General features: G+C 41.5%; 1 protein-coding gene across 6 annotated transcripts in view; it reads right to left on the bottom strand.

Moving 5' to 3' along the window:
• RHBDD1 (rhomboid domain containing 1) overlaps window positions 1–26,525 on the bottom strand; it is a 160,573-nt gene that overhangs the window by 95,388 nt on the left and 38,660 nt on the right. For all 6 annotated transcript variants that reach the window (XM_054505986.2, XM_045867845.3, XM_045867849.3 and 3 more), the window contains exons 4-5: window positions 4,315–4,403; window positions 908–964 (exon numbers count right to left, since the gene is read on the bottom strand). In XM_054505986.2, coding sequence (XP_054361961.1) covers window positions 908–964; window positions 4,315–4,403 — 146 coding nt within the window. The remainder of the gene's footprint in view (window positions 1–907; window positions 965–4,314; window positions 4,404–26,525) is intronic.

Raw genomic sequence — 26,525 nt, 5'->3', positions numbered from 1 at the left:
AAGCCACACATGTGTGAGTGAAGTGCCACAGGACCAGACAAAGAATGACAAAGAGCTATGAGCTGAACAATTCTAGGAGCTTGGGTGGGGCTGGGAGACCTTCGCTTTTCAACCAACCAGAACAGAGAGCCCATTTAGGAGAGATCCCAGAAAAGTGATACCTCAATAGCAGCACAGAATTAACCCTAGAATAAAAGTTACTTTAGACCCACCTTAAAGGACTTAAAAACAAGCGCTAGAGGGATCAAACGGTCCTCCAATGGAATGACTATAAAAGACACCCAGACTTCCATAGCCTACGGCTTCTCTAACTCCTACCTGCTGGAACTGGCCCTGGGAACTGGAGGGCAGCCTCCCCAGCATGGAATGTAAGGGCCTTCGTCTAAAACAGGGCAGATGCTTGAACAGGAAGTCCCTTCTACATATTTGCAAAGACATCTAGAAAAAATATATTCTCTTCTTTAAGTCACATGGCATCAACTCTTAGAGGAATGCCTATCTTAGCCTCGGAGGTTAGGCGTGATTCTTCCTGAATGTGTAGGTGGGGTGGAATGTGGAGAATCGTAGATCAGAAACTGACTTCTAACACTCAGCAGGCAGTCTGGACTTGCAGACTGAGCATCAAGGGACCCAGGTCTAGTCTGAATCTTACCATAGTTGAGAGACCTCATACCAATCATACAATACCTTCAGGCGAGAGTGACCTCCTTCCCTGGCCTTCTCTACCAGTTCACCCAAATATCTCCCTGGGGTCTGGCTCCATCTAGCTTCCACGCATGGTAGTGGCATGAGTATGTAAGTGCAGACGACCCCACAGCAGCCAAGCTGGTATCACCCTTCACAGCTCGATGGCGGCAAACACCAGGAGTTTTGAAGATAGAGTGCATTAAATCAAATAAGTGCTTACCTGAACTATTAAAGTGGTCCTGATGTCCGTAATAATGCATATTGAAGGAAAAAATGCCTAAATGAAGGAAACAGACATTTTAATTGTAGCCCTAAGGACTCCCCCACCCCAGCTTTATTGAAGTCTGACTGACAAATAAAAAACCGCATGTATTCAGGTTGTGTAACATGAATCCTTAAAAAGTGTATCTCATGATGATGTGATATACACACACATATGAAATGATTACAACAATCAAGTTAATACCCTATTACCTTACATAGTTACCATATTGTGCGTGTGTAAACATAAGATCTACTCTCAGTAAATTTCAAGTATGCAAGACCATATTATTAACTGTAGTCACTATACTGTACATTAGACCCCCATAATTTATTCATCTTGTAACTAGAAATGTGTACCCTTTGACCAACATCTCCCCATTTCTCCCATGTCCCCGGCCCCTGGGAACCACTGTTGTACCCTCTGATTCTAGAGCTCACCTTTTTTAGATTCCACATATAAGCACGATCATTTAGTATTTGTCTTTCTCTTATTTCACTTAGCATGATGTCTTCTGGGTTCATCCATTTTGTCACAAACGATAGGATTTCTTTCATTTTTATAGCTGAGTAAGTCCATCATACACACACACACACACACTCTCTCTCTCTCCACATCTTCTTTATCCATTTATCTGATGGACATTCACCCTCTCTTGGCTATTCTGAATAATGCTGTAATGAACCTGGGAGTGCGAATCTCTCTTTGAGACACTGATTTCATTTCCCTTTGAATATATACTCAGAAGTAGGACTGCTATACCATAAGGTCGTCCTAAGTCTTTGAGGAACCTCCATACTGTGTCCCACAATGGTTGTGCCAATTTACATTCTCACCAACAGTACACAAGGGTTTCCCTTTCTCCAAATCCTCACCATTGCTTATTTCCTGTCTTTCTGATAGCAGCCGTCCTAACACTTCCCTACTTCAATCTGTATTACAAAGCCATAGTAATCAAAACAGTATGGCCCTGGCATAAGAACAGACACATCAACCAATGGAACAAAACAGCCATAAGTAACTGATAATCCTTCCAACAGTTAGGAGGTTCTTTATAACAAAGCCAAGTCACTTCAAATGATTTCTAAACAACTGTTAAAATAAACTCCCTTTTGGGCACCTGGGTGGCTCAGTTGGTTAAGCGACTGCCTTCGGCTCAGGTCATGATCCTGGAGTCCCGGGATCGAGTCCCGCACCGGGCTCCCTGCTCAGCAGGGAGTCTGCTTCTCCCTCTGACCCTCCCCCCTCTCATGTGCTCTCTCTCATTCTCTCTCAAATAAATAAATAAAATCTTAAAAAATAAATAAATAAATAAACTCCCTTTTGTTTGGGGCTAGCCCTCTAGGGAACAGAATGTGGGGAACCTTGAAACTCTTCAATTCTTTCTGCAGTTCCTGAGAGGTTTCTGTTGACCTAAGAGGGTCTTTGCCTTCTGAGGTGCTGAGCTTGGGCTTTGAGGCCCCATCCCAGCAGAGATGCTCTGGCTATCCAGAGGACTTGCCCCCAACAAGACTGTTAGAGGAGCCATGGTTCTTACTCTTCTTCCTCTGTCCCTAGAAGGGCAGTACGACCGACCGTCAATTCAGCTCTGCTGAAGGGACAGACAGTGGGTGCAAGAGGCACACCCTCAGCGTAATGCTGCTTTTCTACAGGAGCTGTCAGACAACAGCTTGGTACACTTGGCTCTTTTCCACAGGCTTCCTGTGTTGCCTCAATTCTCAGGTCACTCTAGAACTTTCTCAGGCTTCCCCGGAAAAGAAAAGAAAAAAAAAAAAGGCAGAGAGATTTCGGGCTATTTGTAAATAGCACTGAGTGTTTGTTTTGACTTTTCATGTCCAATTTTCTATTGGATTACTTTGAAAAGGACACGATGTAAAAAGTAAGTCTCCATAGAAGGTAGGCAAGGTTAATTTAAGAAGGAAAGCTAAGAGTGTAAATGGTGTAATTGTGGGGGAAATCCTCTTTAAAATCAAAATACTCCCCTAAATTCCATAAAATGTCTGCAGAAGGCTTTACAGACCACTTCAACTTCAGACACACATAGAAAATGAAAGAGAACATTAAACTCCCAAGAATTATTTCCTTTCCTTTATTCGAAAAGAGAGCATTTGGGCAACAAAGCTCATTACTAGATTTCCACAATTAAGTTGTATCAAAAATATAATGGAACTGGACATTTTCAATAAATGCAGTTCCCGCTGCCTCCTCCAAGCACACACATTGAAAACACAGTAATAAGCAAAGGTAGGAAAATGGGAATGTGTTTAGAGGCAACAGAGCCTGTAAAAATCATCTGAAAGTGAACACAACCCACTAATAAAGATGGCAGCACAGTGCCTGGAAAGCTTTCTAATATCATGAATATTATATAGTCCTCAAGAATACCAGTCGCCGGCACAAACTGTGAAAACAAATTATTTATGGTTCAAGGAAAGGTAAAATAGTCTCAGAAGATTTCCCATGAATAAAAGATGAAATATTGGAACTCATATGGTCTATAAAACAAGTGTTTGCAAAATAGTTTTCCTATAAGTCAAAGCCAGTATAGCATTTTAAATTAAGAGGGCTAAAAAATTCATGTATTTCTTTTTTTTTTTTTTTTAAAGATTTATTTATTTATTCATGAGAGAGAGAGAGAGAAGCAGAGGGAGAAGCAGGCTCCCAAGGAGCAGGGAGCCCGATGCGGGACTCGACCCCAGGACCCTGGGATCATGACCTGAGCCGAAGGCAGACGCTTAACCATCTGAGCCACCCAGGCGCCCGAAATTCATATATTTCTAAATAAAGTATTTTCATTGAGCATCAATTTGACAGGGAAAAAAGCCAAACAAAACAAAACAGCCAACAACAAAACTTTTAAAAGCAGGAGACATGCTTCAAGCAATAGGAGACTTGCTCTAGCCATGCATGAATATTCATCTTGCCTGCCGAGAACCTAACGGTCATTCTGTCTTCTTTCAAGTACTGGCCTTGCACTTCAGTACAGATTTGTTTTTCTTTTTTAACTCTGCCTTGCACATATATTAATTCGTGGAATACTACAGAAGAATGCATCATTTTAAACCCACTTTAGTTCTCTGTATTTTCAAGAAAATTGCGGTTTTCTGTGAGCGCCGTTACTGCTGAAGGTAAACATACTGCTATTTGTCTCTTAAGAAAGCTTCAGGTTTACAATTTGGGTTTGCTGCCTTTTCTTTGGAGCAGTATGAGGAACTGCACCAGCTGTTTTGCCTCTTGGTTTAAAAAGAGCCTATTAGGGAATTCCTAAGTGGAACCACAGGGAAACCTCGGGTTACCTCTGTTTCCGTTAAAATTAAGATGAACTTCCAGCCCGTTGTCAGGCCAAAGGTGTTTTTGTTCTGTACCTGCACATTTTTTCATGATTTTCTTCAGAGGCCCGTGAGTGTACATTAGTCCAACAAGAATCCCGGCCAGATGCCCAGCGAAGGAAGTCCTAGGAGAGAAGGAGACCCTTTGTGAGTATTTGTTCTGCCTCTGAGTAGATACACTCCGTCTTCTCATTAGTCCGGGGCATGTCAATTTGTCACAGTCTGCAGGCTTTGTTCTGTATCACGTCCTTTATGCTGTGCGGCATTTAACGCCGTCCAAAGAACGTTTCCTACCTTAAAAAAAAAGGTACAATGAATAACAACCACCACGTGTTTAAGATGCAGTGTCCTTCCTTGGCCAAGAGAAGTGGGCTGGCTCCTTCCAGAGCAATGGAAGTGTTTGGTCAAGACAACACATTCTGTTTCTTCCAGTTTTTCTCTGTGGCTCTTATCTCAAAACATAAATGAAACCAGTTTTCTCTGAATTACATCTTGAATTATGCAGCCACTGTGAGGCCCACTAGCTATCCGTGTAATAGAGCAGACTGCTGCATTTTTATTCACCGCTGATGAGTGAGGCAAAGAGCAGGAGAAACCCAGCAGAGGAGAGAGACTAGAATGTCCACACCCGTCCCCCTGAAGTTGTCTTCGTAGGTACCTTTTGGTCACTCAGCAAAAAGAAACAAAACTGTAAACTTCTAGCTTGAAAGATGAGTTAGGGCATTAAATTGGCTCCATTCCTCTTAAAGTAGCATCTAAGCTTGGCAACTCAAGCTTATAAATTCAAGGCAAGCCCCAGCTAAGTCTTTGTTGAATGAGTAAAAGAATAAATGAAAGAAAATCATCTCGCCATCTCCCTGCCCCCAGCTCTTGCTCTCAGTGCATCTCACACGGCCATCAGCTATTCTAGAACAGTGGGGATGTCATGTCACCACCAACCGGGACACTCTGACCCGTCTGCTTACAGTCGTGGCCTCTGGGCACTTGGCCTTGCTCGTCCCTCCCCTCCACCCTCATAGCCCACTAAGCCCATCTCCTCGGCCCACTGCCAGACCCCCATGTGCTCGCAGGTGACCACAAGGCTGAGCTGAATGGCAGGCACCCCTATCACAAAGATCATGTCCCTCTTTCCTTCCACCTTCCCCCAGTCATTGCCTCTGCATTTCCTATAGCCTGTATTCGGCCTGCTGGGTCGTGACGCATTTACACGCTGGCATGTCTGTCTCTCTCTTACAAATTCCCTGAGGGCAGCAATGATGTCTTCTTACTCATCTGTTATGCTACATTAGGAGCTAAAAGCAAAAACAAAAAAGGTAAGTGCATGAATACTTCCACAGCTTGGGGAAATGACCCTCACTCCAGAAGTGGGGGCAACCGAAAGTTATTAAGGAGCTGATGTAAGCTCCAGGAGTACAGTGAATCTTGGGTTTTCACTCATGTGTTGCACACTCCTCGGGCTGTGCCTGGCACAGGACAGACACTTGAATGTGGGTTAAATGAGTGATCCAAGTGTCCCAGGACCAGAAGGCAAGCTAAACCCATTACATCTTCAACTCAGAGCACACACGGAGCCATGGCAGTGATGGAGCTCGGGGCTGATGTTCTGCCCCCTCACCCCCACCTGCCTCACCAGGAGACCTAGAATCAGAGCCAACACACTTCCCCTCTCCCTGCAGCAAAGACCCTGGAGAAGCACAAGCAAGACAGCCACGAGTCATTCTCCCTGTCATGGAGCTAGCAAAAAGACCTGTTGGCTTCCAGGAAAAGAACAGACAATGAAACACTTTAGAGAAAAGACGAGAGGCAGCCTTCTATGGACAGGAAGGCCCTGCTGTTCATTCCATCAGCCAATTCAAACCTACTGTTGCTCAAACAAGCTCTTGCAAACGTCCACACACATGGCAAGTGACAGCATGTGTGCTTGCATGCATATGCACATACACGCTTCACGCACACGGTCAAGAGAGCTATTACTTTCATCACATAGATTTACCTCAAAGTATGTGTAACCTGATAATAAAAACATGGGATCAGACGCTTGGGCTCCCATTTTTCAGGGAAGAATAGCATGAACTATGCTTTTCTTTAGCTTTTCCAAAAAAAATAAAATTGTGCTTATTTTACTCTATTTTTAGGCTACATAAAACTCTTCAAATAGTGCTAGGAATGGCAAAGAAAGTGGTAGTTTGAGGGATAGAAAGAAGAAGCCAGAATCAATTTTTTAAAAATAGTAACCTCGATTTAACTGAAGAGAACAAAACGGCATCAACATTTTTAAACTTTTTAAACCAATCTTTACGGTGAATCATATAGACATAAAATAACATGGGAGAAAATTTCAATTTAAAACTCCAACCTATTAAACAATCAGTCCTGAGCCTCATTTACAATTTAGAGTACAATGCAGTGAAATGAATTTCTTATCTCTCTAAATGAGTTTGCAGAAGTTTGAGTTAGAATCTAATTGTCCTAATATAATTGCGAATAACCAGGGATGGAAAGCTGGCTGGCCAGAGACCAGACTACATTATCACTCAAATTCCAAATTTTCACAAAAGCCCCATCTCAAAACCCTAGCTGTCCTTATCCCTACATTTAAGCTCTCTATGGGTGTTTTTCTTCTAAAATAAGAAGAGATTATGATTTGATCAACTCAAACTGAGAATTTCCCAACATGACACACAAAAAAAGGGAGATGCCGCCAATGAAGAAGGAAATCCAGGCCCATTTTAAGAGGCATATCAACTTTCTCCATACCTTTGTTAAGCATTTGACAAACCACCTCCTGGGCCCTCGAAGAGACACCTGTGTCCTGACAGAGGAAATGGAACTGGAGACTGTCTCCTTCCCAGCAGGACAGGGAGCCCCCGTCCCAGCGCTAGGATGCTTCATCCCTGCCTGGGGTGCTGCAGAGCCACAAGGAGACCCCTGCCTGGGCTTTGGAGGAAGACCGTTAACGGCTTCAGAAGCAGATCGTCTTACTGTGATCATCACTCTACACATAAAGCAGACGTTTTGATGTCTGTGCTGTCTGAGGAGGCCCATGGTTGAGTTATAACCTAATTGTTTGGCGGTCTGGGACAGCCCACTGCTGTCCTCCAAGTGTGCGCGCTGCTCTGTTCGGAGTTACGCCCAGATGGGCTGATCCCCACGCGTCAGGCTCTCGGCAACACGGCTTTCTCTGGACCTGACTGGGTCTTAGACCGGGACTGAGGATTTGGTGACGGCCTGCCACCCTCCATCCTAATTCAAAGTAATCCTCAGGGACAGCACCACCATATTCAACCCTATACCCATGACCTTACTTGTGCAGTAAACAGCCTGACACTAGCACTCAACAAGTAACTACTGAAGGAGTGGAGAGGTGGAATTAAAATTACATACAAAATGCACATTTCTAGCATACATTACAGTTGTATTATAAAAACACAAGTTATGCAAGGTCACCCATTAATAGTTGTTTTAGCATCAAATCTCATCAGGAGAGAGAGTGATTGAACACAACACCCTCCCCATCCCGCATACCTGGACAATGTGTTACACAAAACATGCTCTCCATTAACAAAACAGCAGCACTAAACCTATGATTACATCCCCAAAGTGGTCACTTAGAAGCTTTATTTCTTCTGATAGCTCAATACTGACTCCCTTCAGAAATCCTAAGAGCTATAATCAAACCCTTACTGTGATTTATAAGACACATCACGGCCATGTACAGACACATAGGTTGTGCACTGCACAGATGGACTACAGGGAGAAGAAATATCATTTGTCTGGGGTCTCAAGAGTGCTGCAGAGATCCTTATTCAAATTCAGGTCATCATTTCTCAACTTCGGGGCAGGTACCAATGTAATTTCATTTCAATAGGGGACAGTTTCTTGATCCAGTAGTTCTTAAGCTTGCTCAGGTTCTAAGCCCCTTTAAGTGCCTGATGAAAGCCATGAATCCCATCTGCAGAAAAATTACACATGCACAAAATATGTCACCTATAATTTTAAGATGTTCATGGATGGCTTGAATTCCAGACCCTTGCCTGAAGTGAAAATCATTCATCACAAACACAAGAATTCTAAACCTCAGTGCCAAGTCTAAGTACTTATACACTCAGTTGGAAAAACATCTTGTTTGTCCTCAAATCCTAAGACAGAGGCAGCCATTTTGTTTAGATGGTTATTAATGAGCCCAATCTGTCTGAGGCACCACTGTTCTGTAATAGCGTAACTTACTCCTGGATTCAATTTCCTTCCTGCGAAAGTCTGCCTGTTAGTCATTCTTCTAGTTTAAGTCTGAGGGTAAAAAATTCTGCCATTCTCTGTATGTCTGAAAAGGTCTTTATTTCAGTCTCCTACTCGAATGATAGGCATAGGATCAACGGCTCCAGCTAAGAAATGTAAGCTGCACAGTCCTTCATCTGTCTTTTCTCTGGGCTTTTAAGATTTTCTATTTATTTTGGGTACACTGTCATTATGCCAAGTCACTCCAGTTGTAGATTTATTTTATTTACCCTCCTTGAGATTCGCCATGATTTTTCCATCTGAGGTCTCATGTTTTTCTACAACTCTGAAAAACCTTCAGCCATTATTTTTTGTTCTCTGGACCTCCAGAGATGTAGCACAGACACAGAATGGGGGCTCAATTCGTGTTTGTAGGGGAAAAAAAAAAAAAAAAACTAAAAGAAAAAAATGGAAAGTTAAAATCAAACCAATGTTGGTACACATTACTTGTAAGGGACAGGGATGGTAGAAAAGTAATTCTGAAGCAAAACTAAGATGAAGATATTATAGATATTATTGTGTGTTACATGTCAAATATATTTCAATAAGGCTGGAAAGAAGATGATTGTGGATTTCAGTTATGCAAACTATATGCAGATATTATTAACACCAGTACAGAGTGTTCTTTCCTATCATGCCGGCATAAACTGCTCCCTCACTCCTTTCAGAGGCGACTTGGAAGGTTGAGCTAAGTGGTTATGCAAAATGTTCCTGCTCCCATGTGCCACTGTTAAAGAATCAAAAGCTAAAGCTATGATTGAAAGCTGTGACAAGCTATAAAGGTCCTCCTCTGGTAAATGGCAAATTCCTTCCACAGCTGAAGAAGCTTCCATCTCAGGCATAGCTCAGAAAGCAGAAAATGTATGACTCTGAGACATAATCTCATGGTGTATGCAGAGCAAATGACCTCATTAAGGATTACAGAGTTTGATGGAGATACAATGTTAGACAAGGCAAGAGAACAAGGTAAGGGAGGAAGCAGTCAGCTAGGAGTGGTCTATCATATCATATGTCCCATAATTTCCTCCTGTAAATTACAAGCAGTTAATACCAGGCAGGGACTGCACTGATCAGAAGTTCTGCATTGTTTGGGGATCTTAATAAATGGTCTTAATAAACTGGCATTACAACAAGAAGATGTGGCAAGAAGTCTTCAGACTTTGAACAGTCATGCCACTCGGAAAGACCTTGATAGGATTGCTTCTTCCCAACATAAACTGATCTTAAATTGTCTGGTTTCTGTCTTGGATGCTTGCTCCAACCACTATGCCACTGTGTGTCTTTGGCAATGGCAATGTGGGAGACACTTGGTCTATATGTTCTTTCTCTTTACCACATTCCCTGGCACACCCCCCTCCTGCCACCTTGGGCTGCAGAAGTAAAAACTATTCCCCCTTCCAATATTATATTCCCTCTCAAGGGAGGCACTGCAATATTGGCCATGCAACCTCTAATATCCATGTTGATTTATTAAACATGGCACCAACCTCCGGCCTAGGGCTGGGAGCTGACCACTGACATTTACTTGAGTCCCAGACAAACACGATCTGGAGAAAAACAAGGGTATTGCAAAGGGAGAAAAAGCCTCTTCTACAAAAGAGCCTCTGAGAGAATAGATGATGCCTAGCCATTCCTTCGCTCTCAATTCCATGCCCCTCAGCCTGGCAGCAAGAGAATTTCATGAGCTGGTTCAAGAAGGTAGCATTCATTCATTCATCAAATATTTACTGACTGGTTACTGCATAAATAAGACAAACATGGTCACTGCCTCATGGAGCTTACAAGCTGGTGGGAGCATGTGTGTGTGCATGCACACACACACACACACACACACACTCTCTCTCTCTCTCTCTCTCTCTCTCTTTCCCTAACTGCAAATTGTGCTAAGTATAAGGAAGTGAGTCTACTTTTCCTAGAGTGGTCTGGGATGGCTCCTTAAGTGACATTTAAAGTGACATCCATATGGGACGCCTAGGTGGCTCAGTCGGTTAAGCGTCTGCCTTCGGCTCAGGTCATGATCTCAGGGTCCTGGGATCGAGCCCCGCATTGGGCTCCCTGCTCATCAGGGAGTCTGCTTCTCCTTCTCCCTCTGCTCCTCCCCCCCTGCCCGTGCTCGCGCTCTCTCTCTCTCAAATAAATAAATAAAATTAAAAAGAAAAATAAAGTGACACCCATAGCATTTGGAGCTTGCATGCCCCAAGGCAGGGGGGAGGTTCCTGCAGGGAAAAGCTGTGAGGCTGGGAAGAACCTGGTATCTTTCAGGTGACTGGAGCACCGTGAGGTAGCATAAGGACATCCTACGGCCTGAGATGAATTTGGAAATATGGGCAAGAGCCAGATCCTATAGGCCTACGTGCATGGGGAAGAATTCGGGTTGTTTCCTAAGTACAGTGGGAGGCCGTAGAGGAATTTTAAATGGGAGAATTTTAAAAATGCTCTATTCCAACCGCGGGGAGAGCAGACTCTAGAGAGGCAAGAATGGCCAGTGGAACAGACCAGTAAGCAGGCTAATGTAGCTCAGATGGAGAATGATGGCAGCTGAAAGGAGGTGGGCACAGCAGAGGTGGAGAGAAGTGAGTGGGGCGGAGTGTATTCTGGCAGCAGAGAGAAGAGAACGCAATTGCAGAAGGACTCCATGTGGGGGGTGTGGGAAGGGGAGAAATCTAGGCCGCTGGCTTGTGCAACAAGATGGATAGTGGAACCCATTACTGGGATGGGGGAGACTGGGAAGAGGAGAGGACCGGGTGCGGAGAATTCAAGGCTCGGTATTGATGTGTTTATGGAGAGATACCTGCAAGACAACTAAGCAAAGACACCTAGTATCATATTCAGTAGGTAGCTGGGTACTAAGTTAGAAACTGAGGGGAACGATGGTTCAAAATATTGCTCTCATATCTCACTTTATTGGATTTCTGGACTATCTGTATACACTATATCTTTATGAATATAACATAAAACACATTATACACATACAAATATACATATACCTAAAAAATAAGATTACTTTTTAAAAGATTTTTTTTAAGTTTATTCATTTGACAGAGAGAGAGCACAAGCAGGGTGAGTGATAGGCAGAGAGAGAGGGAGAAGCAGGCTTCCCGTTGAGCAGGGAGCCCGACACAGGGCTCGATCCTAGGACCCCAGGATCATGGCCTGAGCTGAAGACAGAAGCTTAACCCACTGAGCCACCCAGGAGCCCCTAAAAATAAGATTTAAAGGAAATACATTAAAACAGCAACAGATAATGTGTGTGTGTGGTGGGGGAGTAACATCCCCCTATTTTCCAAACTTCTTATAATACTGTTTTAATGACTGCATTATTATTTTTCAAATATAAAGGGCACAGAAATTGGGCAAGGCCCTCATTTAAAAAACAGTATTACTCTCATCAGTGTGGTGGATAAATCTAAATATTTTCGTTGTTGTTAGGGTAAATCGTGAAGAATGCTTTCCCCCATTTGGCACCAGCAAGTGTTTTTAAATAGCACTCCAGATGAAATCTGTAGTTCGGCAGTATTACTAAGTTTCTTAAGAGTCTGTTGTGGTTACTCAGATTTTCAAAACGAAATGAAAGGTGTGCCAAATAAATTGAAAGCAATAGGTAAGTTTTATTTTACACGTGAAATAAATGAGCCACCATCCCCTCCCCAACACACACACACACACTTAATTGGGGCACGGACGTGAAAGAGTCAATGCAATTCCAGAAGGGAGACTTGTGTTCCTTTCCCTGCCAGACACTTCACATGACCAGACACATCCTAGACCTCCCTGCCCCTCATTTCCCATATTCACTGTTCAGTAGCTATCACGTGCCAAAAGTCTCTCCGCCTGCTCTGCACCATCCCACACACACCCTAGCCCCTCAGGTAATCCAGGCAAGTGTCTGAGAACACAGAACTGGAGTTAGACCACCTGGGACTGAATCCTGGGTCTGACACAGCTTCAGGACTAATGTGCACCTTCCCTGGCTCTCCCAGAGGCCACCGCCTTAGCTCAGGCCTCTCCCTGGCTCAGTCCCCCGTGCCCTGCTCCAGCCCCGTTCAGGTTCACCTCTGTGACAAGCATTCTCTCTAACAAGCAAGCCTCCTCCCAATCCATAAGCCTCTTGGTAGCTCCCCAGTGTTTCCAGAATAAAATACAAGCGAGGCTTATTGCATCTTCCATGTGCCTCTGTCTGCCTCCAAGGCTCCACTCTCTACTGCCAGCCCCCAGCCCTATTGCACGCCAAGCTTGAGCCATTGCTTTCACCCTTCTTGACTTGGTTAGTAATATTCCCTTTGCCCTCCACTTCACCCAGCTAAGCCCTAGCAAAACGGCCTCCCTAATCACACTCCTGGCCAGTGCATTCCCGCAGGACAGGGTAGGGCTGCTCCTCTGGCTCCTGCAAAGTATCCTCTGCATTTGCCTGGCATCCAGGCCTTTCCTTGTCTGCTGATTTATCTGCTGTCGCCCTGCTGCATAATCTAATGGCTCTCAACCTTATCAGAGCCAATGCCCCCTTAAGCCCCAACAGTTTGTAATGCTCCCTCTGTTTTCTTGAAATGGAATTTACAAACAAACACATACTTTTTAAAACACAGACACATACACAAACACAATCTCAACTTAACATAATGCCCTGGCTGTAATATAAGGAAAAAATTTCACAAGTGATACAATGAAATAATAGGAACGATTTTACACATATCACCACCAGAAGACACAGAAAATGGTCCTTTGCTGGCCCCAATGTACGGAATCTGCATGAAGGTAGGATTAATAATTGCAGGCAGATACAGATGGGCTTTCTGTGACTCAAAGACCATATGCAGGGTTCCATCAGTGACATGATTTTATGTGAGGGAAAATAACTTTTGATTCCAAAAAGAGCGAAGTATAATTTTCCCTTAAGTTACATTTACAATTCAATTTACAATTTTCCTGGAAAAAGTCATTGTATATTAAATCCATGCCAAGAAAAACAAAAAACAAAAGAACAAAAAAAAACAAAACACAAATCTTGTGTTTATATGAAAAGCACAATTAGGTTTTAGGCTTGGATAATCATAAACAGCTTGTTCACCTACATAAATGTTCTCTCGACAGATGTGGGGGCAGGGGAGTTACGTAGGATCATTTTTGTAGGGGACTGTCCCGCACGGTGTAGGGCAGTTAGGACCTCTGGCCCCTCCGTATCAAATGCCCCAATGATTAGCACCCCCGCTAATCATTATGATAACAAAACACAACCCAGCAAATTTCCAAACTCCTTCCTGGGGACTAAGCCACCTATCCCAGTGGAAAACCACGGGCTTAGCACAGAGTAAATGCTTATTAAATGTTTGTTGAATTGATGACCTTTACTCATTAGGCCTCAAAAATATTTCTTTCCAAAGTACTTCCCATGTGACTACACTATGCACAGATTCCAACGATTCCAAGTAAATCTACAACATATTGAACTGATATGCAAGAAAACTTCCCACCGACTGAAAGGCACATGGGGAGTTAGAATATTTGAAAGAGGCCATGATCACTTCCACATTGCACTGTGGTAGAGTGAATGCAACTTGGCACGTGAAAAATGCTCTGCCATCTGCTATTACTATAGACAAAAATATTTCTGGATACCACATGAATGATTATTTGCACATCACCTCCAGAAAGTAAATATAAAATGAAAGAGAAGTTGGATTGTTTATAGCCTGATTTTAACATGTGCTACTGTTATGAAGCAAATAGATGTTCCTGTGAGCTCAGCCTTATGGAGGGGTTTGCAGAAGCAGCATGGATACCTGAGAATCCCATGGCCCTTTGCTAGCAGGGCTCTCAGACTGCAGGAAGAGACTGGCAAAAGTGACCTCGACTAACAGGGGTCATCACAGGGAGACACAAGGAAGAAAGGGCGGCAGGGAATGATCTCAACTGTGAACCATGGAAATGACTTTTACACGTTCTTTCTAGCCACCGTAACACAAGTAGATGGGCTGCCCTTGCCAGCAGGGGGTCTAGAGCCACTGTTTCTCAGCCTTGGCTGGACATGAGACTCTCTTAAAGAGATTTTAAAAGTTACAGCTCCTTGGACTCCACCCCCAGAAATTCTTCAAAACTGCTCTAGAAGTAGGACCCTGACGTCATTTTGTTTGGTTATTTTCTGGTTTTGTTAATTCCCTAGGCGATGTTAATGTGTTGAGGTCTCCTGATCTTAAGCCAAAGTTCAAATTCTAATGGTGAGAGTACAGCTGCCATAACAGGCCAATAAGAAAAACATTTTGAGTATCGGCAACACTCTCTACCCTGCAAATTACCCCATAGAAGTGACATCTGTTTCCCTTCTTGGTAAGTTGGTCGTAATATAGTCTGCTGTAATGCTGCAAGAGAGTAAGTATAACTTCGGAAATTCATGCAAGGAAGCATGTGAGCTGACTTCAAAAGATCTACAAGTTCTTCGGACTTATAAAAACCTGATGATTCAGCGAGTGTACCCACATACCCAAGAAAGTCATATATACATGGCCAAAGATGACAACAGTAGAGTTAAGGTAATCCCCAGATCCGTAGATCCAACACAAAGACGGACACAAAACTGGATCCTAAAGTTAGCCTACAATTTCAGAAAAATCAAACTCTACTTGTGGTTAAATCTGGACTGAATCAAAATTCTGAGTCTGGATGCCCCACCTCCTGTCTGACTCAGAGACCTGGGCGTGCCACTGCTATCCCAGATGGCTCCCACAGCAGCTCTGCTGGGATGCCTAGAAGGCACAGGAGCACGGTCCCACCAGCGACACAGTTCTGAAAATAGCCTAGGAGAGGAGACTGTGTACGCGATGCAAGCTGCTAGGCTGAACATCTGTGGAAGCCGTGAGACCCATATGAGCTCGTCTGAGAGCACTACCACAGTCAAAGAAACAGTCCCCCCTCCAACGGAGGTCCAAGGCAGGTAGATACCCCTCATCGCTCTTCCTCGCAGCTCATCCACAGGCAGGGGGCCTCTACTTGGCCAGTGAGATACACCTTGCATTGAATCTTGAGAATCTAGTGACAAGAGGCCAGTGAAGCAGCGTCCAGGGTCCATCTAGTTCTCTCAGGTGTTTCCAGCCCAGTGCTTCAGTATTCTCAGCAATTCTAGAAAACGACAGCCTTCCAATTAGTCCTTTTGTGGTTAAGTGTGCCGGAGCTGATTTCTAATGTGTTCAGCCAAGAATCCCAACTGGTAGGTTCCAGGTACATATATGGAAGCTGAGGAGATATGCTGCTCTATTTTCTCTAGAATTGCCACTCACCCTAAGATGATGCAAGACAGGAGCCTGTGGTCAACTCTGCCACCATGTGGGAGAGCTTCTGCATGTGAAGAATGAAGTTGTGGTAGACAGATTCTAAGATGGGCCCTGATGATCCCTGATTCCTGGTATTCAAACCTTTTACAATCCTCTCTTCCTGCACATGGGTGGGACCTGTGACTTTCTCCAAAACAGCATACAGAATGCCACTTCCACTACTGTGTTACGTAAGATTATAACTTCTACCTAACTAGCAGACTCTTTTTTTGCTGACTTTAATGAAGGAAACTTCCATACTCTGAGCTAACCTTTGGAGAGATTCCAGTGGCAAGGGACTGAGGTTGCCCCTGGCTGACAGGTGACAGCAAAGCTCTTAATCCAACAACCCACAAGGAACTATGTTCTTTGATCAACCACATAGCTTGATCCTTCCCAGGTGAAGCCTTCAGATGAGACCTTAGTGCCGGCTGACACCTTTGTTGCAGTCTTGTGAGAAATCGGGCAGCCAGAGACCCAGATAAACCATTCCTAGCCTCCTGCCCCACAAACACCATGAGATAAAAAGTGTGTTCGCTTAAGTCACTACACCTAGCATTTATTACAGAGCAATAAATAACTAACACAGAAGCCAACACAGGAAGAGACAAAATCCTGATGCCCTTGCTTGCACACCCAAATTCCATCATATCTCATGTGTCTAAAACACTGACCTGCAGCACTGGAAATTTTAGTTATGTAAGCCAACAGAGGTCCTTTCCTTTGATCAAGTTAGTTTGAGCCAGGCTTCTCTGAACTATAACTAGAGAATCGCAATGAACGTGTCCAAAGATGACAGAGGCAATGTAGAACCAACAGATCTCAAAGTCTGAAGGGGAATTCTGCGATACACTATCTCATTTCCAGTGTAAGCTAAGACTCCAGGTGGAATGGAGGACTTGATGATCCTAATAACAGAGTCAAAAGAATGTCACCACATTGAAGAATTATTAACCCAGACGTTCATGTCACTGAACTAATTCTCAGAACCTACACCCTTATATTAGATACAGCTCCATTCCTCATGTGCAGGAGATAATAATAATGACATTGAAAGGATTAATAGAGAAAATACATATAAAAGTATTCCATATAATGCCAGACATATTGTAGGTATCAAGCAAAATGTGAGAAAAAAATTCAAACATCTCACTTTTTTAACTGAGAAACGCTATTTGCTATTTCTATGAAGGAGCTCTTTGAAATTCATAGATATTTTATTCAGTAAGTTGTTAGCACATACTTCCAAGGGGGTTGCGGGACTCACATAGCTCTGGAAGACTTTGATATGCTCGGACTAGCTTCAGTTATTCTTCCTGCAGCCACAGAAGACAACTCAGGGGCACTGAAGTGGGGGTAGCTCTTTCGAGGAGCCAGACACTGAGCTCAGGGCTTTCCCCAAGGTATCTTTTTAATTCTCCCAGAAAGTCCATTAGACAGGTACTATTATTGGTCCCATTTCACAGATGATGAACTGAGATTTAGAGAAGTAAAACCAAGGGCCAAGGTTATGAAATGGAGAGCCAGGAGAAAGTGGGAGCGGCAGTCAATAAATGTGTGCAGAAAGGCGGTCTCAAGAATGGATCCATACCCAGGATGCCCTCGCTGATGAATACACCTTCTGCTTGACGTTGCCTTAGACACCGTACATCTAAGAAAGTTTAACTAGGATGTATAATATGCAATGAGGAACACGGAATGAGACTCCAAAAGTATGACTAGGAACCAGATAACTGTTCATGTGATTTAAGTCTAGCGATACTATGGGTCACATTTTGACCCTCAAGGCACGTCCCCCAAAAATCAATCAATCTACTCTGATTTCTAAGTTGCATTCCTCAATGATCTTTTTCAAAAAAGAGTCTGCACCTTCTTCAAATCTACTGAAAGTTCTATTTCACCAGGTGATTTTAATCTCCTTTACTATTTTCTAAGATCTTTTGCTGCCCATTCCCCATCCAGTCTTCTTTTTACCCCTGATCCTGAGCAGGACCTTAAGAAAACTCAACTGCAATTAACATGCAAAAATTTATGAAACCCAGACTTGAGCCATCATTAAAGATGAAGCCCTCTGAGGAAGATCTTGGAATAATATGGAGCGCATGCAGAACACCCCTCTCATTAAGCAGACAGTCTACCTCCACCCGTATCGGGAACAACAGCGCTGATGAATCCTTCCAGACTAAATACGTGGGACAAGTCAGTCTGCGGCACTTGAAATACATTACAAATGATGTGTGTCAAACAGCGTATAATCAGCGTGCTCGAGAAGCCTGAGAGCAATCACCGGCAGTGTACGCAGAGAAGCTGGAGTGGAATTTATGAATTTTAAATGAACTTCTACTGTTTCTTCCATCAAATCTTTAAAATGACTGCTACAATGCAAAAAGCGTTCAATTTACCGTTCCAAGACAGGTGTTCTCACCATTCCTGTGTCTACTATCTAACCATAACCCTCCATTTTCTGTGGCTATGACTCAGTTGGCTCCCAAGCCCTGAAAATACACCTTCAATCTTTTGCCATGAAAGTGATCTAATTCCTAACTCTGAGAATCTCAGAGATTTGATAATTCCTGAACATGAATAATACGATTATGACTAGCACAAAATACTCAACTGAAGAAAATGAAACCAAGTAACACTCATAATGATGACAATGAAGAAAATTGTTCTGCCTTCAGAAAAGCCACAATTCTTTATTGGCAAGTACTGTGCATTCCATCCAGCCTTTTCACATAAACAAGGTTGGCTTTGTCACTCCTTAGAAAAAGAAACTGGGGACAGGAAGATCAGGAGAAAAGTAAGTTTTGAGTAATGAGTCTATGAGAAATGTGGCTAAGATTCATAATAATCTATGACCCCTACTTTTTCAAACAATTAGACTCTTGAAGGAGGGGGCTCTTCTAAGCAAACCATCCTCCCTGTCTACTCTATCCTTCCTCATTCAGCAGCTCACAGGAGGGAAACAAAGGGAGAGAGGCTGCCATGAGTCACCATCAAGTTAGATAAACTAGACAAGGCTTGCTTTCAGAAACCTATTTCTCGGGGCACCTGGGTGGCTCAGTCGTTGAGCGTCTGCCTTTGGCTCAGGTCATGATCCCAGAGTCCTGGGATGGAGCCCCTCATCGGGCTCCCTGCTCGGCAGGAAACCTGCTTCTCCGTCTCCCACTCCCCCTGATTGTGTTCCCTCTCTCGCTGTCTCTCTCTCCCTTGTCAAATAAATAAATAAAATCTTAAAAAAAAAAAAAAAAAACCTATTCTCCATATGCACACATGTAGTGTCTATGCTGAAATGACTTTAAGAAATCACCTTAAACCCTCCATTTTCTGTGGGGGTTTTTTTTGGGGGGAAAAAAACCCCAAAACATTAGTAACAGCAAATTTCTATCACTACTACACTGGTTATTAGTAAAAAGATGGATAGGATAGTGTTCATTTTTAATTTATATACTCTATTTGTATATTCAGTACAAAAGAGCATTGCAAGTTTATAAAGTCATTTTTCTGCCGCCCACATAAGTACTGAATTATTTAAAACTCATTTGAAAAACACACACACACCTGACAGTTTTTAAAATACTGTTTGACAACAGCATTTTCAACATCTATAAAAATATGTGCTAGAAAAGCAGATTCTGTACACACTGTCTTTCGTTAACAAGTCTTAAGAGATTTTTACCCACCGGTGTATCACACTTCACAAAATCACTTGAGAGAAATGGGGGGGAATGTGGCCCTTCGTTCAGAATTCAAATCACTCAGTATATATTATCCAGTGAAACTATACCACCCTTAAAGTAAAATTAACTGGTTCATCAAAATCTGCACAATGTCAGTTACACTGGGAAATCCTCCCTCCATAGTTACAGGGTCGGGAGTCCTGGATAAACGGACTCTACAAATGAGTGTTCTCTCGGTAAGAGCTCATCAACTCTATGGCTTTGGATGCAACAGTGATGTAGCGGTTGGAATACATCAGAGAAACTCAAAGACTTAACAAATCATATATTAAATATTCCTTGGATCACAAAATCTCCATGTTCTCTCTCTTAGAAAATCTGGCTTTAATAATACCAGTCCAAAACTTTAATGAAAACATACACACAGAAACCCGGTGATCTCTTTTTTTTTTTTTTTTTAAAGATTTTATTTATTTGACAGAGAGAGAGACGAGGAGAGAGGGAACACAAGCAGGGGGAGTGGGAGAGGGAGAAGCAGGCTTCCCGCTGAGCAGGGAGCCCGATGTGGGGCTCGATCCCAGGACCCTGGGATCATGACCTGAGCCGAAGGCAGACGCTTAACAACTGAGCCACCCAGGCGCCGCCAGAAACCCGGTGATCTCTTAAACCAGGAGAAGATATTTCCCCTCAAACATACGTCCTTCCAGAAGTTGAGCTAGCTTCCTCCACACCAATGCTTCCATTTCCTTTTTCATATCTGCTGTTTCAGCTAATTCTAATTCTCTTAGTCAAACCTGCCACAGGCTTGCCTACTTGATTTGTCTTTTCAAAGACAAGACTCCTCAACGATCAATTCTATCATACTTTCCCTTTTTGGTTTATTAAATTTTGCTTCCATCTTTACCTTCCTCTAACATTTTATTTGTTCCATTCGTAGCTTCTTAAATTGAGGGTTTAAGTTATTTACTCTGTAAACTTTCTTGCTGTATTATAAAAAAAAAACACTTCAGAATTTGCCACAGCCCCTGGATTTGATATGGAGTGTTCTTAACTGTTCATTCATAAAGTTCTTTTTTTAATTTCCTCTTAAATCAGGGAGTTATTTAAATTTCCAAGTGATTAGGATTGTTGGGATTGTATATTCCTTTGGCTCATATTTAGTTTTTTAAGTCTTTATTATTACTTTGTGATCACAGAATATGGCCTATGAAATCTCCCTGTTTCCAGAGCTGACTGAAGGCGCCCTGGTAGGCTCATGGACAACGCCTGTCCATCTCATGCAGGCATCTGCAGTCTCCATGTGGGATGAGGCAGGGCACTTCATCCATTCTCGCATGGGTGTTGAGCTGCCTTTTCAGTCTTCTGAAGCCTATTTTCCCTTCTCTTGTTTGAATCCTAGACTTTGCCTTCCAGCTCTGTACTCAGATTTTCGATCTGACTTTTCTTTACTACCCATCCTACACTTCTGGACATGGGGCAATTACCTGGCTATTTACACTTTGCCTTTTGTCTTTAATCGGGCCAGCCACCCTACACTCTGGCTTTATTCTACAAACACATTTACTGAGTAACTGTGATGTGCTAGGCACCAACTCAGACACTGAGGATAAGCTGTGAATGGGATAGACAGATGATATTCTTGCCCTCCTGGAACTTACAGGAGACCAGCAAGTTAAGATTGATGACAATATGAAGATACTCATGAAAATATGCTATTATATATTTATATCTTAATAACTCCTTTTCTCTACTGTAAATAATACATGTTCACTATAGAGAATTTAGGAAAAAAGATAAAAGAAAAAATGATAAACAATTCCATAACCTTGAATTAAACATTAATCCTATTCTTACAGGTTTTTTTTTAGTCCCTTCTGTGACTATTCTTTAGGAAAAAAATTGAAATCATATTACACATAATACACTGCATTCTACTTTCTACCCTTATCTCACGGATTTTCAAATTTAATTCTAATATTTCCAATATTTAATTCCATTAAAATAACCTCTGAACATACCATTTTAATGGCTGTATAATATTCTATTGCATCATGATTTATTAAATTATTTACCTGTTATTGGACATTTAAGTGGTTTCCAATACTTCATGACAATAAGTATACTTCTACTGATCTTTTTCTGTATTTCTGGTTATTTATAATTTGGGCAGGTTCCTAGATGGACAGTTACTGAATTAAAGGGTATAAACTTTTTACAGCTCTTGATACAGATCATCAGATTACTTTTCAGAAAGTTTGTACCAATATGGAATCCCATCAGAAGTTTATGTATACTCCCATTTCACCAAATCCTCAACAACAGTGATAATTATTTAATCTCATTAATTTAATTAGTAAAATAGCTTATTATTGTAATTTGCCTTTATTTGATTAACAATGTTCATGGCATACAATTATTAGCCACTGATGTTTTTTTCTGTCAACTGTTGATGAACTTTTTCAATTTGCCTATATTTTTCTTGTAGTATTATTCATCACAAAAGTGACCCTCTTTTTCCTAATTTATGCCCTTTTTACCTTTTATTTTACCATATAACCTATTAGGATCCAGAGAAAAATGTGTTGCTTTGCCTTCATTTGAGATTATGTTCATTGCATTTATGCTTAGAAATTTTCTCCCAACTCAAGAACTGAAAAACTTCCTTCCCATAGTCTTAGATATTTTTTACATGTTTTTAAAATAGTCTAAACATAATCTATAAGAAATTTGTTTTGAAGTGTAGTGAGGTAAAGCTCTAACTTTAGTTTCTTCCAAGTAGTTAATTTTTCAAGTACCATTTGCTAAATAACTCTATTTTCCCTACTGATTTTTGATGGTATCTTTATTATGTTTGTAGCCTATTTGGTCCTAAAAAGGTGTAGAAAAAAAAAAAGTGTGTCTTAGAATCAAAGAACTATGCTGATATAAATAACAGAGGCGACATATATTGCTAGAAATAAAACTTGTTTATTTGACCTGTGTTATAAATGACTACAAAATTAAAATGCTCTCCTCTTGAATTCAGAGGGGAACAATGTTCATTTAAAGAGAGATAAATTAGAATCAAATTATTTTATCTCTCACATAAGCTAATGAGAAGCCAACTTTTAAATGGAAGGAGGCTGCAGCCTGTTCTCAGCTGGTTATCACAGAATAATTGATGCACTAATGATTTCAATTCATAGCACTGACTGCCTTCATTTTGCATAATTTGAACCAAACCTGAATGTAAATGGAAAACAGTCCTCTTGCCTATTTAACTCCCATGACTTTTAACTAAAAATCACTTAAGACTGCAGAAGTGGAAGAAAGAAATTAGCAAATATAAAGAACTTTCTATTTAAAAACATCCCTTCCTATACAGAAAGGGAATTCAGTAAATATATCAGAAATCTCCAGAGATGTGATTTATCAGCTTATTAGTTGAGAGTGAATACTTAATTGTATAACATTTATTTCCAACAGTGACTCCTGAAAAAAAAATTCCAAACAGCCCAAAGTGCATTCCAAATACTCCAAAGGGAAATAGATGTGCTTCACAGAGTTCATTATTTTTTTAATGAAAAAATACTAGTAAAATGAAAATCAAGTCAAAATAATTGCTACATTTGGTAATCAACTTCTGAGATTAAAAAATATCCCTTTTCGATAAGACACATTACACAGAGCTCTTCAATTTAATAAGATGAACTTATTGATATCACCTTTGAGCACAGAATATATAACTTTTCAATTTTTAAAAATACCTTTTTAAAACAACCCCCAGTCATTATTACCTGAGACATCCAACACCGTGAACCCATGTCTTGCACCTGTCACCAAGTCACCAGAATTGATCATTAACAAGTCTAGTTACTTAAGATTTGGTGGGTGCCTCCATCCACACACCCACAGTTACATCACAGCATGATGGCCAATTAGTTTTAACCTGGGTAGTGAGCCTTATTCCAGACAACTCTATGTTCAACTGGAAAACCAGCTGCCTCCTTATTTCTACCTACTGCTCTTCTCTGTTATTCTGAGCCAGCCAATTGGGTAAAGAAGGCCCCAAGCAAGGTCTAATTTACAGACAGCAGGCAGCTTCTATTCTGGTGCACTCTGGTTGGGAGGGAAATTTCTCATACTCCCCTCCCCATTTTAAAATGGAACCACAGCAAGATTGTCCAATTACAGAAAACAATATGGGTTCATACACCTAAATTAAAACTTGCTTAGAAGTCATGTTAGTGGCTAGCTGAACACAGCTTCTGAATCACATGAGGGCAAATAAAAGGAAGTTAATGCTTATACACACAGACATTTAGGAATAATATTTTACAACTACTCACTAAAAATTAAAAAAAAAAAAAAAAACTATCACAGCCAAGAGAAGCTACTATGGACTGAATTTTGTCTCCACCCAAATTCCTATGTTGAAGCCCTAACTCTCCAAGTGATAGTATTTGGAGATGAGGCCTTTTGGAGGTAGTCAGTTTGGATGAGGTCACGAGGGTGGGGCCCTCATGCTGGCATTGGCGCCCTTAGAGGACAAGAGACCAAAGATTAAGCCTGCGTCCCTCTCTTGTTCTCTCTCCCTACCATGTGAGGACACAGTGAGAAGGTAATCATCCACAGGCCAGGAAGAGATTCTGCACCAGAGACTGGTCATGCTACCATCTTCATCTTGGGGGTCTAGCCTCTAGAACTGTAAGAATATAAATTTCTGTTGTTTAAGCCACCATCTATGGTATCTTGTCATGGCCGTTGACACTGACACAGGGATCTAAGCAGATATGAAGGCTAAATGTTATATGGCATCCCAGATGAGATTCTGGAATGCAAAAAGGACCTTAGGAAAGTATGAATAAAGTACAGACTTTAGTTAATAATGTGTCAATACTAGCTCATTAATTATAAGAAATGTACTATACTAATGTTAAGATGTCAAATGGGTGAAAATGGGTATGGATTATATGAGAACTTTCTATAGAGCTTCACAATTTTTCTGCAAATCTAAGGACATTCTAAAAAATAAAATTTATTTAAGATATATAAGTAAATAAAACCTGTCTTCAGTCTTCCAAAACACTCCATCATATATCATTTATTTTTGTAGTAAAGAAGTTTCTGTTCTTAGCTATAGTTTAGAAAATATCTTCAACCATTAATATCAGCAAGAAAAAAAGTCCCCATAAACACTGTCTACGGGGGCACCTGGGTGGCTCAGTCGGTTAAGCGTCCAACTCTTGATCTCGGCTCAGGTCATGGTCTTGGGGTTGTGCGATCGAACACTGAGTCGGGTTCTGAGCTCACCATGGAATCTGCTTGAGATTCTCTCTCCCTCTCCCTCTGCTCCTCCCTCCAACTCATGCTCTCTAAACAAACAAATCTTAAAAAAAAAACAACAACAACAAACCACTGTCTCTGTTATTATTTATAGAACATAAGATTGTACTGGGTACTTAAGGTCTCTCAGTATAATCTAATAAGAACTACATGGTATTCAATAACACAACTTCTTAAAAACAATGTAAGGGACACAGACAAATCACACACAACAAAACACAGCTTACTGAAAAGGAAAAGGAAATGATGCATTGTCCTAGTTCACTAATAAAAAAAACTGCTGTAAATAATAGCAATGGAATAATTTTTGTTATATATCAAATTTCAAAAAAAAAAACCACCAAAGAGACTATTCAGGCTGGCCAGGAAGTGGGCCCCTTCGTAGGCTGTCAGTGGACTATCAACCAGAACAAACTTAACAGAAAGCAAGTTGGTAATATGTATAAAAAGCCATGAAAGTAAGTCAAAGCCTGAGCTCACTGACTGTATTTCTGGGAATCGATTCCGAGGACGTCTTCAGGCCTGGGAGCCAAGACTTGCAAATAATGCGCTGACAGACATCCTCACTTGTAATTTGAATGATTAGGTAGTAAAATTAGTACGTAAAATTAGTGAATGAGAAAACAGACTCAAGGAACCACAACAGGAATCCTGACACAGCCATTAAAACCGAGGCTTTTGAAGAAACTGTGCTTACAAGTTACAGGAATTAAGTGGGAAACATAATTGTGTATGAGGGCAGTGGTGTGTGATAGAATGAATGCTAAGAGTAGTTTTCTCAGGGTGAGGGACCACGGGCAATCTGTTTTCTTCATCATATGTTGACATATTTTCAACTTTTCTACAATGAGTATGCAGATAATTGGAAGATTAGCAACTGAGAAATTAGGTCACACTTCCACTTAGCTGCTGTTTTCAGTTCAATTATTTATGTAGTTTAACCAATTTTTAAAAGAAATCGTTATACAGATCTCTTGGAAAAGAATAACTAAAGAAAACTCAGTAGTCAGATGAAATTGTCTTTTCTGTTCTCCCCAAGTCTCCTATGCAGCTCAAAGTTCACTCTGTCCAAGTGGTCCAGGGCAGGACTGGGTCTCCCTGCTGTCCACAGGCTTGGACTCCAGAGCCAGAGAGATGATTTATACACCCCCTTCCCCTCAAGGAGTTCCAATTCTAGAGGCAGGGAAAGTTCCCTGCCTCGAAATTTCTCATTCTCTTCTCATAAAATCTAACTCCAGGGAATCATTCATTGCTTTGGTTAAGTATTGCTCTCACCTTGAGTTCTGTTCAAATATAAGCCCTCCTGGGAGACAGACAAATTAACTAACTCTTATATGATTCATACAACTTTCGTTTATGGGAGCCTATAAAGAGGGGAGGGAGGAAGTGTATAAATGGACATCCAAGGAATGCAGAAAAAAAATTTCCCCTACTTCACAAAATCTGCTCAGAATAGTCCTGGAATGTTGATTCAAACTGCTCTCCTTAATAGGCTGTGAAAACATGTTTCCATGAAATAAAACAGAAGGTGAGTAACAATGCTATAAACATTTGTCATCCAAGCTTATTAGAAAAATGCAACAGCCCAGTAGAAACAAACGAAAGTTGTGAGTATATATTATAAACAGAACACCAACACTTCAGAAAATGCTCATCCTGGACAATG

Source organism: Mirounga angustirostris, unplaced genomic scaffold (assembly GCF_029215605.1).
Source record: "Mirounga angustirostris isolate CCGP_5_RB_7025 unplaced genomic scaffold, mMirAng1.0.hap1 SCAF_3, whole genome shotgun sequence".
NCBI lineage: Eukaryota > Metazoa > Chordata > Mammalia > Carnivora > Phocidae > Mirounga > Mirounga angustirostris.
Note: the sequence above shows the minus strand (reverse complement) of the source record. Positions and strands in the feature narration are given on the sequence as shown.